Below are 18,225 nucleotides of genomic sequence, written 5' to 3'. Positions count from 1 at the left end.
TCTGTCTTCCACTCATTACCTGTTGTAATGGTACCTGTTTGTACTTGTTATCAGTATAAAAGACACCTGTCCACAACCTCAAAGAGTCACACTCCAAACTCCACTATGGTGAAGACCAAAGAGCTGTAGAAGGACACCAGAAACAAAATTGTAGCCTTGCGCCAGGCTGAGAACACTGAATCTGCAATAGGCAAGCAACTTGGTGTGATGAAATCCACTGTGGGAGCAATAATAAGAAAATGGAAGACATACAAGACCACTGATAATCTCCCTCGATCTGGGGCTCTACGCAAGATCTCACCCCGTGGGGTCAAAATGATCACAAGAATGGTGAGCAAAAATCCCAGAACCACGCGGGGGGACCTAGTGAATGACCTGCATAGAGTTGGGACCACCGTAAAAAAACAACACCACCATAACAAAGGCACCATCAGTAAAACACTACGCCACCAGGGACTCAAATCCTGCAGTGCCAGATGTGTTGCTAGAGAGAATTTGGATTATCCAGAAGAGTATTGGGAGAATGTCATATGGTATAATGAAACCAAAGTAGAACTGTTTGGTAGAAACAAAACTTGTCGTGTTTTGAGGAGACAGAATGCTGAGTTGCATCCAAAGAACACCATACCTACTGCGAAGAATGGGGGTGGCAAATCATCCTTTGGGGCTGTTTCTCTACAAAGGGACCAGGACGACTGACCCTTGTACATGAAAGAATGAATGGGGCCATATGTATATTGTGAGATTTTTAGTGCAAACCTCCTTCCATCAGCAAGGGCATTGAAGATGAAACGTGGATGGGTCTTTCAGCATGATAATGATCTCAAGCACATCACCAGGGCAATGAAGGAGTGGCTTTGCAAGAAGCATATGAAAATGCTGGAGTGGCCTAGTCAGTCTCCAGATCTCAACCCCATAAAAAACCTTTGGAGGGAGTTGAAAGTCCTTGTTGCCCAGCGACAGGCCCAAAACATCACTGCTCTAGAGGAGATCTGCATGGAGGAATGGGCCAACATACCACCAACAGTGTGTGCCAACCTTGTGAAGACTTACAGAAAAAGTTTGACCTCTGTTATTGCCAACAAAGGATATATAACAAAATATTGAGATGAACTTTTGTTAATGACCAAATACTTACATCGACTGTAAAACATAGGCACTATAACTGGGATGTACAATTACACTAGTTTGCATTAAAGGTGTTCTTTTAGCTAAAAGAAGTTATAATAATACCACATACCGCCACCCCATGATTGGACTACATAGTCCACCACACCATGACCAGACTACATATTATCACATACAAGGAACAAATACCACCACACTGTGACCAGACCACATATTACCACATACAATGAACAAATGTCGCCACACCATGATCAGACCAGATATTATCACCACATAGTAACAGAATAATGCGACATACAAGGGAGAAATACAGCCACACCATTGCAGACCATATATTACAATCACATAGTGATAGAATACTACAATACTGATCATGGATAAAAATTTCAACACTAACAACTCTGTTATTACCACCAGTGACATTATACACAGGAGTGTATAGTGTAAAGTATAGTGTATAGTGTCAATGTACAGGTAATACAGTGATCACCAGTGACATTATACACATGAGCTTTGAATATGGTGTCAGTGTACAGGTAAGAAAGGGATCTCTAATGACATTATACACAGGAGCTCGGTATATAGTGTACAGGTAATACAGGGATCACCGGTGACATTATACACAGGAGCTCTGTATATAGTGTAAAGTGTGCATGTCCATGTGAAACAATGACTCACCGGTGACGTCTCTAGTGAAGTCCTTCATCTTCACTTTTCTTCTTCATATTGCACAGACCGCCATACAGTACCGTATTTTTCGGACCATAAGACGTACTTTTCCCCAAAAAATTTTGAGGGAAAATGGGAGTGCATCTTATTGTCGCAATATACTTACAAATCCTGTGGCTGTGGTGGTGTGGCGGGGCTCTGTGGTGTGGTGGTGGCGGGCTATGCTCCGGAGCAGTGGCAGCGGCTCTCTGTGTGCCGTGGGGGGCTCCGCCGGCATTTCGTCAAAGCCCGGAGGCCCCCGCACATCCGTTGCTGCCATGTTGCGATGGCCTCTGGGAACATGGTCGCCGGGCCAGGCACTGTGGTGTGGTGGTGGCGGGCTATGCTCCGAGGCAGTGGCAGTGGCTCTCTGTGCTCCGTGGGGGCTCCGCCGGCATTTCGTCAAAGACCAGAGGCCCGTGCACATCTGTTGCTGCCATGTTGCGATGGCCTCCGGGAACATGTCCGTGGGGCCAGGCTCTTTGGTGTGGTGGTGGCAGGCTATGCTCCGGGGCAGTGGCTCACTGTGCTCCATGGGGGGCTCCGCGGCATTTTGTCAAAGCCCGGAGGCCCTCGCACATCCGTTGCTGCCATGCTGCGTCGGTGTCCTCCAGGAACATGGCCTCCAGGAAGATGGCCATGGGGCCGGGGGTGGCGCATGCTCAGATTCAGATCTCATTGCCGAGATTTGAATCTCAGCATGCACCGCCCCCAGCCCGGCAGCCATCTTCATGGAAGCCATGTTCCTGGAGGCCACCACAACATGGCAGCAACGGATGTGCGGGAGGCACTGGGCTTTGACGAAATGCCGGCGCAGCCCCCCACAGAGCACAGAGAGCCGCTGCCACTGCCCCGGAGCACAGCCCCTGCACCGGAGCACGGCTCCTGCCCCAGCACAGACCCCCTGCCTCAGCATAGACCCCCTACCCCAGCACAGCCCCTTGCCCCAGTACAGCCCCCCGCCCCAAAACAGAGCCCCAGCACAGGCCCCTTGCCCCAGCACAGAGCCCCTGCCCCAGCACAAAGCCACCACCCCTGCCCCAGCACAGAGCCGCCGACACCGCACCAGCTTGGGATGGGATTTCCCGGATGCCACTGCACCAGCCTGGATCACCGAACGACCCCTGTGACCACTTCTCCACCTGTGCCGATCCCTTCCCTGGTAAGCTGAATTTGGACTGTTAGACGGACCCCCATTTGACACATTATTTTTTTTTCCTACTTTCCTTCTGAAAATTTGGGGTGGGTCTTATGGTCTGGTGCATCTTAAAGGGACATGTCAGGTCCCCATGCCCTGCAACCCAGCAGCATTCACTTATTTATGAGTAAATTCCCTGCCTATACAGCCCTGTATAACATTTTTCTACAAACAGGAGGTTTAAAAAAGCATTTATTTGCCCTCATTTCCTATATTGATGAGGGCTTTGACTAGTCAATGGGGCGTTAGTTGTCCCTGACTAGTCAGCCCTCTTTCCATGTTATCATGCCCCTGTGGGTGTGATAACATAATTTACAGGAGCTGCCGTCATTGCTAGTCTCATGCACGTGCGCCACACATTTCGGCAGCATCACTGCACCTCTGCAGCCGGGTGTATGCTTCCCTGATTCAGAGGCACACTGCGCATGTCCGGTGGGCCAGTTCGACCCTGCAGGTAAATATATTACACTTGGTGTGGTATCTTATCACATAAATCTGTTTCCTTCCTTCGCCCATCAAACAGGCTCTCCATGCATGTGTTGTGACTGTCACACAGCGCGACACATGCAGCTGAGGCGCCAAACAGCTGATTATCGGGAGAGCTCCAGGTATCCAGGTTCCCGTGGCAGCTATTTGGTAAGCGCTATATTCAGATAAGTGCTGATCTGAAGCTATCTGATCAACAATAATCCCTACATATTTTGCCAACGACACCATTGACTGACGCAAAAGGCGAATGATCCATGGGTGCAGGAGTCCATTAGAGGTTCTAACAAGCCACTGACAGAGTAGTTACATACAGGCCTACAGCAGCAGCCTAAATGTTTGCCCTGGGTGAAGAAATTCCAATCTACACCTTTGCTGCTTGGATAGTGTCAGTTTATTTCTACATTTCTAGGAGGAATAACAGATGAACAGGAGCATTATTTCTTATTAAAACAACCATTTTTTAAAAGCAGGCAGGCAGGAGATCTACAGATTCTCTTTAAATTGTTTTAACGTCTAGCAAGCACATTTACATATGTTTTGATTAGAGCTGTTTCCATATCTCATGCGATACTTCCGTGAGTTACAATGCGCTGTGTGCGGCAGATACACACTCTATAGTGAGGACAAAATATATTTTCTAGCAGTAGCTGCAGGTGACAGAGTTGCTGTGTGATAAATAGCTTTAATTTCCCCTAAGCCCCTGAGTCAGGCTTATAATAAACGTGTTAATATACCGAGCTTCCTACAGACACAGATGGAAATGTGGAATATATTTGAGGAATAGTGCCGCACTTGCATCATTTCACAGATCACACAGCCTGTAGGTAACTATCACACGTGTCAAGTAAAAGAATTGCAAGAGTTTAGATTAACAACTTTTCGCATCCTAAATCAGATAGAAGTCTTTGATATGTACTGCAGGGTGGCAGGATGAGTTCAATTCAAAGATTTGCTTACTGGGAATATTCTGAAGAAAGGAAATTATTTTTAGCATATATCATATTTTACAAAATATTTGCTCTCAGAAGATTGTTTTATATGCCTTTAAAATAGGTTACTCTAAAGTCGTAAACAAGTTTTATTATTTTATTGTCATTTTTGGCAACAAAATAGAAAAAAAGATTTTCATAGCATCCATCACACACTGCTTATAATATTATCTGTTTTGTGACCTCAGATAAACCAGAATTTAAAGTATAGAAGCAACAAACAAATGCCACAGATATAGGAAGATGCAACAAACAGCAGTGAACAAAAAAGTACATACAGATTTGGTTACCAAAAGCTAAAAGACACTGCAGATCGACAGGCAAAAGCATTGTGCATACAGTACTGTGTGCCTAATGGTCGCACAGTCGATGGGAGGTATGTGTCGCACAGATGGCTTGTCTTTGTGATGTAACCTGGAGTATTTTCTCTAGTGCATGAAAGCACTAAGAGGTTCGTTTGGTGCACCTAGGTCTGGGTTGCGGGTAGCTATGAGAGATGGGCTGGTCTGAATACCTACATACATCAACTCTGGGTTTGGTTAACAGCCTATATAATTTAGGCTGTTGTTTGGCACATGCTCTGTATGTTGGGAGGGAGAGATGCCACCTGTGTGTGTTTGGCTCCAGACCGAGCCTGAAAACTGGACGCTACCCTTGCCTGTGTGCCCACAGGCCAGGGGGAGCAGAGACCTGCTATGGACATTTGTTTGCCTGATCTAAAGGCTGTTTGTTTTCTGTTTTGCTTCTGGGTTAATGAAGTAATAAACCACATGAACTTTTAATGGAACAAGCCTCCTGTCTTCCTGATCCACCCAAGTGAGTACAACCCCCACAATACATACATACAAACATACATAAATATAAACACAAAAAAATAAACATGAGCTTAGTAAGTGAAAGGCTGGTAAAGAAGAGAGAGCATTGACCACGTAGACTCATAAGCCTAAGGTTACCATGTGCAATATCATAAATGAAGTAATGACCATAAATGGTAGTGCGTCACTACCAGTCTCAAAAGCAGTAGAAATGTCTTCTCTGAAGTCGGTGCCCATAAAATGTTCATTACCAAAATGCATAGCGGCTTCCTTAAAAATTGGTGGAGGAAGGATAATAATCAATTCATCAGACTATTTCTGGTGAAAATACTTTGATAAGTAACAAAAATTTTCCACAAAGCAAGGTGTTCATGCCCGTTACACCTAGCTGAACTAAGATGGCTGGGGCATGAATGAAGTAATGACGCCACAGCTTGTCTAATTCTTGAGAAGTTGCAGCATATCTTTCAACAGAAATCTATTTCAGTCTCCCACTGAAGATTTGTAGTCAGGCGCACAGAGGCACAAGTCACTTTTCAGATGCACCTGACAATGTAAAAAAGGACCAAACAGCAGTGAGGCAGCCGGAGAGCTGAGTATTGGTTAAAATAAAACCTATTACTCATCTCTCCGGCCACACTACTGCTTGCCTTTCCGTCTTCTTCTTTCCACCGTTGTGTGCTGCATCTGCAAGACTTCTGGCCATGCCCAGGCCCTGGAGACCACTGTGCGCCAGAAGGTTGAGACGTTGATGTTGCGACTTTATGACACACAGTAACCTCCGAGGTCTGGACACGGTTGTAAGTCCTAGTCTATAGTGAAGTAGCTGGGGACGCTGCGTGCAACGGTGAAAAAAAGAGGACCGGCTGGTGGGTGGCAAGCAGGGCAGTAACCGGAGTGGTCAACAGTGAGGTGAGTATTGATTTTTTCCCCAGCCCTGTTTCAACTTACAAACATATTCAGGTTATGACCAAATCTATAGAACATATCTAGCTCCTAACCCGGGGACTGCCTGTATGTCAATAGAGCCTAAGCCAGTTTTTTTCTTTAACAAAAAGAAAAACAGAATTACAATGTTCTCAAAGACAGGAATGCACACTGAACAAAAAACAGTATGCTAGCAACGTACTTTACATTTCACAATTTCCTTTCGAGACTGCAGTGTGTATATTACTTTGTATATTTAATAGCAGATACTAGATGTGTGATTTTTTTGTTGAGTGAGATGTCAAAAAATAATAGTCTGTCAATTATCAAAAAACTTTGTGGTCACTTTATGTCTCTATGTATTTATGTTTACTCTATCTATAACCATTAAAGGTTTTATTTTTGTCAACATAAATGGTTAAAATTGCTAAGGCTAGGTTCACATTGCGTTAGTGGCAGTCCGCTAACGGAATCCATTACACAGCGCCACTAACGCAATGTAACGGGTCTGTTAGCGCTTCCATTGAGTGCAATATAACTAACGCATCGCTAACGCATGCCATTTTTTGTCCCGTTTGTTTCTGACGGACCTCGAACGCTGCTTGTAGCGTTTTTGGGTTCGTTCTCGCTAGAGCAGATCGGGCATCTGCGCTAGCGGGATCGCTAAACGCGATCCCTTTTTGAACATCGCATTAGCGCAGTCCGTTAGCGTATGCGCTAAACGGATTGCACTAACGCAATGTGAACCTAGCCTATGAGGTTTTTTTTTGCAATTTACTTGTTATTAAAAATCCTTTCTCTCAAGAACATAGGTTGTTGCCCAGGTTATCAGACATCGGTGCAGTCAATCAGAGGTGGCGGCACCCTAGGCCTGGAATGCAAGCTCTTCCAATAGATGTGCAATCATTGCTCTGAACTTGGACAAATTGCTTGATCTGGCCAGCTTTGGTGCGACAGAGGAAAAGTTGCCTCTGCTTGAAGTATCAGAGAGCACATAATTTGGGCCATGTGATGCGATTATGACAATGGTCTGAACTGTCAATGAAGCAGGAGAGCACTGCCCCCAGGCCAGCAGGAAGTCAGGAGATAGGGGTGCTGTGTGCTCCTGCAGAAAATGTTCACCCCCAGGCCATCAGGAAGTCAGGAGATAGGGGTCCTGTGTGCTCCTGCAGAAAATGTTCAGAAACACCTTTACGTTACGAAATAGCTAAAATCATGGGCGCAATATATTTTTCATTCTACATAAACCATCTGCCAAATAAAATGGACTGTAATAATATTACACAATAGAATCTCTATCTCTTTCTTAGCTGTGGATGATTTCTTACACATAAATAGGCCATGATTCCTGAGTTGCTGCAGTAGAATATTATATGTTCTGAAAACCACTTTACTATCTATAGGAACGACTCATTTTCATATCATTTTAACACTTTATTTTGGCGTCTGTTTGCAGCAAAGCTTTTTAAATGACTAATTAAATGAAATCAGTGGTAAGATTCTACATCTGGCAATATGAAGAACGTATTTTAATTGCGGAATAGATTCCCACAGTAAGTCAACTGTATACTTTACATAATGTATTTCTGTAACTTTTTTCAGTTTTTTTTCCTTATGTTGGAGCTTCTAAGTGAAATTATGCTTGGCTGCATAAATAAATTGAACATTAAGTCACGAATGGCTTGTTGTGCATGCCTAGAAAATGAGGGTTTCGGCTGTTGCACTGTCTACATTTCAAGTAAACACAGCAAAAATGATTACTAAAATGTTGAAAGCCAATCTAGCAATAATGGATTCTCATATCTAGTGTCTACACTGCTTTTTACCTTCATTTAAAGCGTTCATGTTCTGTACTCTGCCTTCTCTCTATCTGTTAGCCTGATCTTTAAAGAGGTAATTGGCAATCAACAGATATAATACAGCACACTCGTATGTCAAAGGCTGAAACTGTAAACCGACACATGGGAGTAGTTACTAGACACATAGACCATTAAGATGGTGAATAAAAATGTCTTCCCATTTACTTAATGTATGTAATTAAACATTGGCGTGTAAATGCATTTATTAGGAGTACGTCATATTACAATACATAATAATATGAACAGCCATTTCTGGAGGGCGAGAAGTTTACAAAAACGTAATAAAATTGATATTTTCTTCTCAAGGGTCTGATTCCTTCGAGGTAGACAAGAGTGCAACTGCAAGATATTAGATAATCAATAGACTCTATTAAGTTTTGGGCTCCTAAACAGTCTGTGGTGCTACTTGGCAGTGTTGGATGCACTGATTCATAATATCCTATAGGTTGGGAAATGTGAAGACCAGTCAATGACATTAAATTAATGACTACTAGGCAGGAACTGCATCTGCACCAGGGAAAACCCAGGGCCCAAAGCTTCAGCATGATGTCTACTAATGACTCCAAAGATATCATCCAAATACCTAACAGCATAAAGGGTACCGTGGGGTATCAGTGCCCTCTTGCTTCTCCTCATACAGATACTGGACTTGCAGCTGGGATCATGCTCTTCGACAACCCTGTCCTGCTCCAGCTGCTCCATGCTCTTGAGATTGTACTGGTAGACACAGAAAACCTTACCGCGATGACATGGACGGATGTGGCATTCTGGAGGAGCTGGACTACTTTGTGTTCCCCTTAATATCCGATCACTATTTTACTCTTTATCGAGCCAAAGATTTTGCTGTTTACAAGAGTCCAGACTGCTCTGTTCTCTCATCTTGGCAGATTTAATATTTACGCGCTTCAGGTATTGTTGGCAGAAAACGCTGCAGCCACAATTACAGGATCTTGCTATCTTATGAGTTAAAAGAAGAAATTCTTTTTATTGAGCGTCCTCCCTGAAGAAATGCTGAGAACCCATAAGTAAATTACATCCATACCCATAAACAATTAAATGTAGGGATAAGTGTTCACTGGAAGTAATAAGTTCTTTCTTCTGCTGCCTGGAGGATTTTCAATAGCATTAAAGTATGCAAAAAACTGGGTCTTAAATGGCTTCTCCCTTCTGGGGATTTGCCAATTAGGCCTTATAAAAAGAATAACTTGTTGTTACTTCATAAACTTAGTTTTTTCCTTCTTAACTTTTTAATAAGAAGCATTATTAGCTAATAAAGAGGTAATATTTTTTTTTCATTTCTTTTTTTTGTGACTTTGCACATTACAATATTGCAGTTATAAAACTTAATTTTATAATAATATTCAAGGTCGTTTCATGAACATCTTTTCGGCAACCCAATCTCTTGAGGCAATAAACGACACATTGTGTAAGCTTCAGATCAGACTGCTCATAACATTATATTCAGAACTGTTGGAAGTAGCAGCTTTTATAAAACAGGAAGAAATTCAGTCTAAACCAGAAATGATGTGTTTCTTAAATAACAATTTCTTTGCATTTCAGAAAAGTTTCTAGTTTTTAAGAAACAAGGCACATAGTAAGAGTTAGGGTTTGCTCACATCTGCATATAAAATCGACAATGTGAGAAAAAAAATCGCATTGCACTCGCCACAATGTTATTCAATTAGGCAGTCTTCATCAGATATTGAGGTGCAGAAAAAAATCGCAGCATGCTGCGTATGGCCGCGTAAAACGGCTAAGGTTCACTAATGCAAGTCAGTAGGTGTGAGCAAAAATTTTCACCGCACACAGATCATGCCTGTGATGTGCGATTTTTAAGCACCTATAGGAAATCCAACATTTCATCAGCCGAATACAGTAAATTCACAATGTGCACCATCAAAATAGGATAGAATAGATAGAAAGATGTCAGTGAGATATATAATTAGAGCAGTGTGTGTGTAGCTTACTGTACATGTTTTTACCTAATAATTAAATAAATAAAAGAAAATAATGGCATGGGGTTCTCCTTATTTTTATTAACCAGCTGAGGGAAAACAGAGAGCTGAGAGCTGGTCTTAATAGTCTGAGAAGAGGACAGTAATTATGGCACTTCCCAGGCTATTAATATCAGCTCACAGCTGTCCACTTAGCCTTTACTGGTTATTAAAAGGGAGCCCCCCAAAAATGATGTGGGGTTCCCCCTATTTTAATAACCAACAAAGGCATAGCAGACAGCTGCGAGCTGATATTAATAGCCTGGGAAGGGGCCTTGGATATTGACCTCCTCCCAGACTAATCTACCTCTCATTTTACACTTTATTTTTTTCCCTTGTAATGTAACCAAATGCTTCTAAGTCTGCTTGCGGTAACAGTTAGGGAAAGCTATCATAATACGTGACAATATGTTGTTTAGCATCTAGTATTAACTTGACATTACTTACCATGACATGGAGGTTCTGATTCACAAAGCCTGTCTGGTATTTCATTACAGTCCTCACAGTGGTCATGAGAGTTGTATTTTCTTGCACTTATTGGCTCTGACTGTATCAGGTGCTTTGAGGTGTCATCATCTCCCTGTATTAGAGAAGTAAATTAAATAAATAAATGTCATAATATACATAGACAACATAATCATAAAGTTATCATTGCCATTCCAGCATAATGGGTGTTGGTGGCTCTGAATTCAGATTCCTCTCATTTTATATTTTTGAAATAAAGTATATCACAAAAGTGAGTACACCCATCAAATTTTTGTAAATATTTTATTACATATTTGCATGGGACAACACTGATGATACAGTATGTCACTTTCATAAAATGTAAAGAAGTCGGTGTACAGCTTGTATAACAGTGTAAATTTGTTGTGCCCACTAAATTACTCAACACATAGCCATTAATGTCTAAACCACTCCATGGCAACAAAATTGAGTACATCACTAATTATAGCCATTTTCCCTCCCTGGTGTCATGTGACTCATTAGTGTTACGAGGTCTCAAGTGTGTGTTGTTATTTAGAGGGCACGCCAAATTTACACTGTTATACAAGCTGCACACTGACTACTTTACTTTGTATTAGAGTGTCATATCTTCAGTGTTTTCCCATTAAAAAAATCATAAAATATTTACAAAAATGTCACGGGTGTACTCACTTTTGTGATATACTGTATCTAATCAATTTGACATACACTTATCTGGTAGATAAAAACAACATCTAGCTCATATGTTGACTTTTTAATATTTTTTCATAAAAATTAAAAGTTACTTGATTCATGATGCCCAACCATGGACAGCCTGAATCAGATCCTGGCTGCACGATTGCAGCCAAGTACGCCAGAGCATTTAAAAAAAACATAGTTTAAAGTTTTAGTTGATGGACATGTCTGCCCCGTGTACATCTGGAGAGACCTGTCAATCACCTGGATCTATGCAGTGATAAATCGGCTGGCGACGGTGCTGGTCTAGTCTTGTTTCTACCTAGAGTCCCAGGCTGGATAATTAAGGCATGAATTAAATAACAAGATTACTTTTAATATAGCAAAATTAAATTGCTTTTCAAAATTTTTCTTCAATTGTTTCCTTTAAAGGCTAACAGAATTATGACGCCTTTATTTATTACAGTGCGATGCAAAAGTATTCGGCTCCCTGGAACTTTTCAACCTTTCCCCACATATCATGCTTCAAACATAAAGATACCTAGTGTAAATTTTTGGTGAAGAATCAACAACAAGTGGAACACAATTGTGAAGTTCAACGAAATGTATTGGTTATTTTAAATTTTTGTGGAAAATCAAAAACTGAAAAGTGGGGCGTGCAATATAATTTGGCCCCTTTAACTTAATACTTTGTTGCACCACCTTTTGCTGCGATTACAGCTACGTTGCTTGGGGTATGTCTCTATCAGTTTTGTACATCGAGAGACTGAAATTCTTGCCCGTTCTTACTGGGCAAATAGCTATTCAAATAAGGAGTTTGGCTTTGTCCAATAGTCTCACAAATGAATGGAGCAGATGACAAATGAGGGACCATTGCTTCATTCAAGTGGGATATTTCAAAGCCCTTTCTACAGTTTTGTCTGACCCCAGCATCAAACAAGCTATCACCTGTGCTTTTACTATTAGGCGATAACTTACATTTCAGGTCGAATCCATCCCTTTAAGTTCAATAACTTTAATCTAACTTTAAAGGGAACCTGTCACCCCGTTTTTTCAGATTGAGATTAAAATACTGTTAAATAGGGCCTGCGCTGTGCGTTACAATAGTGTATGTAGTGTACCCTGATTCCCCACCTATGCTGAGAAATACATTACCAAAGTCGCCGTTTTCGCCTGTCAATCAGGCTGGTCAGGTCAGGTGGGCGTGGTGACATCGCTGTTTCTTCCCCAGCTTTCCGTTGGTGGCGTAGTGGTGTGCGCATGTCCAAGTGCCGAATCCACTGCACGCAGGTGAAGAAAAAGCGCGCAATCTACGCTATTACCCTTGTCATCGGTGGGGGCGGCCATCTTCCTGAGGCTGCGCGTGCACAGATGGAGTGCTCTGCTGCACGGGGCTTCAGGAAAGTGGCCGCGGGATGCCGCGCATGCGCAGATGGAGATCGCGGCGGCCATTTTCCTGAAGCCCCGTGCAGCAGAGCACTCCATCTGCGTACGCGCGGCCTCAGGAAGATGGCCGCCCCCACCGATGACAATGGTAATAGCGCAGATCACGCGCTTTTTCTTCACCTGCGCGCAGTGGATTCGGCACTTGGACATGCGCACACCACTACGCCACCAACGGAAAGCTGGGGAAGAAACAGCGATGTCACCACGCCCACCTGACCTGACCAGCCTGATTGACAGGCGAAAACGGCGACTTTGGTAATGTATTTCGCAGCATAGGTGGGGAATCAGGGTACACTACATATACTATTGTAACGCACAGCGCAGGCCCTATTTAACAGTATTTTTATCTCAATCTGAAAAAACGGGGTGACAGGTTCCCTTTAATCTTTGGTTTACTGTTTCTCCTTGTGGGGAGTGACATGCCTAGCATGCCAGTGTAAGGAGGCTTATAAGCCATGCAATGCTCCTCTGGAAATTAAATACATTCCAGAGGAGCATTACATGGCTTATATGCCTCCTTACACTGGCATGGCACCCTCCACCAGGAGAAACGTTACCCCCTTAGATCCCAGTTAGAACCCTCTCAATAAGCCAAATCAGATCTTATGCTTTGCACTTACGAGGGGCAACACCCAGAAACGCCATGTCTGAAATTTGAGATTCTGTTTTGGCTTCTATCCTAAGTTACATGGCAAGGCTCGTTAAAGAGTCGATACTGACTACTTCCAAGAGGTGGCGCGAGAGCTCAAGCCTTGTCCCTCTCTACAGTGTCAATTTGTATTTAATAAGTTTAACTTTATCATTTTTATATTTTCACATTCGCTATCGGCAATTATTATGGCATTTACTGTTAGTATTGATTATTTTAAATACAAAAATCTAGAAATAATTTGTATTCTTTTGTTCGCGAGCCTGGTTAATTTCCCAAGAAACCAATATAGTAACAAATCTACAGCAATAATCCGCACTCTTAATAAGTCGTGGGTGTATTTATCTACTGTAGATTTTCACTGAGCTAAATAGTATTATATTAAATCTGGAAAAAAAAACGAATAGCGCATGGTATAAAAGAGCAAAGTAAGAGCTGGAACACCAGAGCTACACAAAGCATTAGGAAAGCACAACTCAGTGTATTCCTTTATTGAACAGTCAGAGCTGAAGGAATGACAGATTTCTTAGGCAATATTCCTAGTACAGCACAAGAATCTATAAAACAATTTGCATGTTGGCTTTGTGTCATGCTGCCCTGAGTCGGGACAGGATGTATCTACATATCTGGTGGATGTAGATACAATAACCGCTGATGTTGGTGAAGATAAATTGTACAATAAGCAACTGATCTCGTACAGTAAACAGATCTGCATCTCTGTTACAAAGCGATTTAACACGGTTTCTTCATCCCGGTTGAACATGGTAGTATTAAATTTGGGAGATTAAAAATAACTAAAGAAATAACATGATTAATAGAGATTTTTTTTCTTAGCACTATCAGATTGTAATATAAAGGGACATATGCAAAACCGCCCCCTCCTCGCTGCTCACCTGTCCTAGGTCGATAATTCATTGCCCCTGCCTAAGGGAGAAAGGGAATAGGTGGGTAAAAATTATGACTATTTTGAGGGACACTCTCTATGCAGGTGTGTAGCTAGAGGGGCGCAGTGCCTAGGCCAGTGTATTTAGATACAAAGTGAGGGCAGTACAGCAAAACTTGTATCTTATTTGAAGGAAAGCTTAGTTACTGCTCTGCTCTATGGAATAAGTTTGGGGTGTAGCGTATTTGCTGTTTGTATAAGTTTACATATACAGTATAAGTACAGTATATACTGTATACTTTTTTGAAATGATGCCGTAAAATAAGAATACCTTCAAAACTAGTTTATTTTTTATCAATTAACAAAATGCAAAGTGAATGAACAAAAGAGAAATCTAATTCAAATCAATATTTGGAGTGACTACCCTTTGCCTTCAAAACAGCATTAATGTTTCTAGGTACATTTACGCAGACTTTTTTGAAGGAACTCAGCAGGGAGGTTTTTCCAAACATCTTGGAGAACTAACCACAGATCTCCTATGAATGGAAACTTGTGCAACTCTTTCTGTTCCTTCATGCAATCCCAGAAAGAGAGTCAATTATGTTGAGATCAGGGCTCTGTTAGGACCATATCATCACTTTCAGGACTCCCTGTTCTTCTTTATGCTCAAGATGGTTCTTTATGATATTGGATGTATGTTTGGGGTCATTTTTCCGCAGAAGAATAGATTTGCAGCAAGACAATCCTGATGGTATTGGATGACGGATAAGTATCTGCCAGTATTTCTCAGCATTGAGGACCCCATTAATCCTGGCCGAATCCCCAACTCCATTTGCTGAAATGCAGCTCCAAACTTGCAAGGAACTTTCACAATGCTTCACTATTTTATTCAAACATGCAATATTGTACCACTCTTCAGACCTTCACAAACAAAACAGCCTTCTGTTACAGCCAAATATAACACATTTTGACTCATCAGTCCTGAGCACCTGTTTCCAGCTGTCTTAAAGCTAGTTCCTAGTTTTTTTGTGCCTAGTTGAGTCACTTAGCAGTGTTTCCATGTTAAAGATATAGTTTTTGGCATGCAATTCTTCAACGAAGACCACATATGGCTAGTCTGAACAGTAGATGAGTTGACGGCACTATTGGACATTTTTCTGATTTTGAAGAGAAAGTAAAAATTATATGTAAGTGTTTAGCTGACAGCACTATTAGACATTTTCTGATTTTGACAGGGAAGTAAAAATTATATGTCTTTCATCCACTGGCTAAGTTTCGTTGGCTGACCACTGTGTCTACATTTCTCAACATTGCACAATTCTTGGTGTTCTTGGTGCTGAGAAATATGGACTGATACTTATACATCAATATCTTCCCTCACGTAATCTCCGATCCTCCCAAGACCTCCTACTCTCCTCTACACTTATTCATTCCTCACACAACCGCCTCCAAGATTTCTCCCGAATATCCCCAATTCCATGCCTCAACATGTCCGACTATCAACCACCCTCGGCTCCTTCAGACGGAACCTGAAAACCCATCTCTTCAAGAAAGCCTACAGCCTGCAATAACCATTCTGCTGCCTCGCCATCGCCAGAGCCGCCGCCTCGCCATCGCCAGAGCCGCTGCCTCGCCCCTACCTTCTGCCTCTTCCCCACTATCCCATAGAATGTAAGTCCGCAAGGACAGGGTCCTCTGTTATGATACGGTGGTCTAGGAGCAACATGGAACGAGCTCTGAAGGAAGTGGTAACTGTACTAACCGCAGTCCCTAAGCTCAACACAACACTAGAAGTAGCCGTGGGATGCTCCTAACTCTCCCTAGGCACCTCGTCACAGCCTAAGAGCTAACTACCCCTAAAGAAAGAAGCAGGAAAGCTATCTTGCCTCAGAGAAAATCCCCAAAGGATAGATTAGCCCCCCACAAATAATGACTGTGAGTGGAGAGGGAAAAGACATACACAGAATGAAACCAGAATGAGCACAGGAGGCCAGTCTAGCCAAATAGATAGGACAGGATTGAATACTGTGCGGTCAGTATAAAACACTACAAAAAATCCACGCAGAGTTTACAAAAATCTCCACACCTGACTAAAGGTGTGGAGGGTAAATCTGCTTCCCAGAGCTTCCAGCAAGACAGAATTAATTCATACTGATAAGCTGGACAAACACAGAAAGCACAGAACGAATAAGTCCACAATCTATGGACAGAAAAGAGCAAGCAAAAACTTAGCTTTGCTGAACTGGTCAGGATAACAGGGAAATCCAAAGAGATGTGAATCCAACCAGGAACCATTTACAAGTGGCACTGGCTGAAGGAAAGAGCCAGGCCTAAATAGCCGAGCAGAAGAGACGATAAGTGGAGGCAGCTGAAGACAGCTAACTCCAAGGAGCAGCCATACCACTTGAAACCACAAGAGGGAGCCCAAGAGCAGAACTCACAAAAGTGCCACTTACAACCACCGGAGGGAGCCCAAGAGCGGAATTCACAACAGTCCTCACCCTCTGTACCAGTCTGTCACTGTAAATTTGTTTACTGTAAACAATATCTATAACTCTGTATGTAACCCCTTTCTCATGTACAGCACCATGGAATTAATGGTGCTATATAAATAAATAATAATAATAATACATCATGCAATATCATGAGAGAGGTGTTTGATTGGCTCCACCTTTTTCTGCAGCATGTTAATGACCCCAAACATATAACCAATGTCATTAAGAACTATCCTCAATGTAAAGAAGAAAAATCTCCAACTTCATTTGCTGAAATGCATTCCCAGACTTGAAAGGAACCTCCACCATGCTTCACTGTTGTACAAATTATTGTACTGCTCTTCAGCCCTGAGCTAACAACCTGCCTTCTGTTACAGCCAAATAATTGACATTTTTGACTCATCAGTCCAGAGCAATTTTTAAATTCTTCCATGAAGACCACGTCTGACTAGAATTCTTCAAATGGTAGATGGATGTAGCAGGGTAACACTGATTGCTGCTAGATCTTAGCTGATGGCACTGCAGGACAATTTCTGATTATGAAGGGATGTAAGAATGATGTGGCTTTCATATACTGTATTTAGTTTTTGTGACTGACCACTGTGTACATGGTTTTCAACATTGCCCATTCCATGGTATCCTCAATGCTGAGACATACAGGCAGATACTTATCCATCATGCAATAACAACATGCAGTCAACAGCATAATGAAATATCAGTGTAAAAAAGAACAAGGAGTCCCAGAAAAGATGACATGAGTCCTCCCGCCCACAGGGCTCTGATCTCAACAGTAAGGCTATATGCACACGTTGCAGATTCGTGTACGGATTTTTCCGCACCTTTTTTGCAAAATCCGCAGGTAAAACGCACTGCGTATTACCTGCAGATTTACCACCGATTTCCTGCGGTTATTGTGCGGATTCCACCTGCGGTTTTACATCGTCAGATTCCTATTGAGGAGCAGGTGTAAACCGCTGTGGAATCCGCACAAAAAATTGACATGCTGCGGAAAATACAACACAGCGTTTCCATGCACTGTGGATTTAGTTTTCCATACATTTACATGGTACTGTACAATGCATGGAAAACTGCTGCGAATCCGCAGCGGCCAATCCACTGCAGATACGCAGTAAAATCCGCAATGTGTGCACAAAGCCTCAGTCTGTCCAGGATTACATGAAGCGACAGAAGGATTTACACAAGCTTACATCCACAGAAGGTATGTGGTTAGTTCTCCAAGATGTTTGGAACAACTTCACTGCCAAGCTCCTTCAAAAAGGATGTGTAAGTGTACCTAGGAGACTTGATGCTTTGATGACAAAGAATGGACACACCAAATATTAACTTGATTTTGATTCCTTTATTTTTTTAAATAATTTTTACTTCAGTATTTTTTCATACTTATTGTCAGGAAGCTGCAGTCCAATACAGTGCAACTAACACCAGGGGAAGTTTAATAGGGGTGCAAGACTGCACACACTGAGAAG

At 42.2% G+C, this 18,225-nt stretch overlaps 1 protein-coding gene across 1 annotated transcript in view; it reads right to left on the bottom strand.

The window, feature by feature from the left end:
• Positions 1–18,225, bottom strand: part of NEK11 (NIMA related kinase 11) — a 406,370-nt gene that overhangs the window by 107,552 nt on the left and 280,593 nt on the right. Inside the window, exon 12 of the mRNA XM_069730081.1 lies at positions 10,555–10,687. Coding sequence (XP_069586182.1) covers positions 10,555–10,687 — 133 coding nt within the window. The remainder of the gene's footprint in view (positions 1–10,554; positions 10,688–18,225) is intronic.

The sequence above is a fragment of the Ranitomeya imitator genome, chromosome 6, assembly GCF_032444005.1.
Source record: "Ranitomeya imitator isolate aRanImi1 chromosome 6, aRanImi1.pri, whole genome shotgun sequence".
Lineage (NCBI taxonomy): Eukaryota > Metazoa > Chordata > Amphibia > Anura > Dendrobatidae > Ranitomeya > Ranitomeya imitator.
This window is presented reverse-complemented; position numbering and strand designations above follow the sequence as displayed.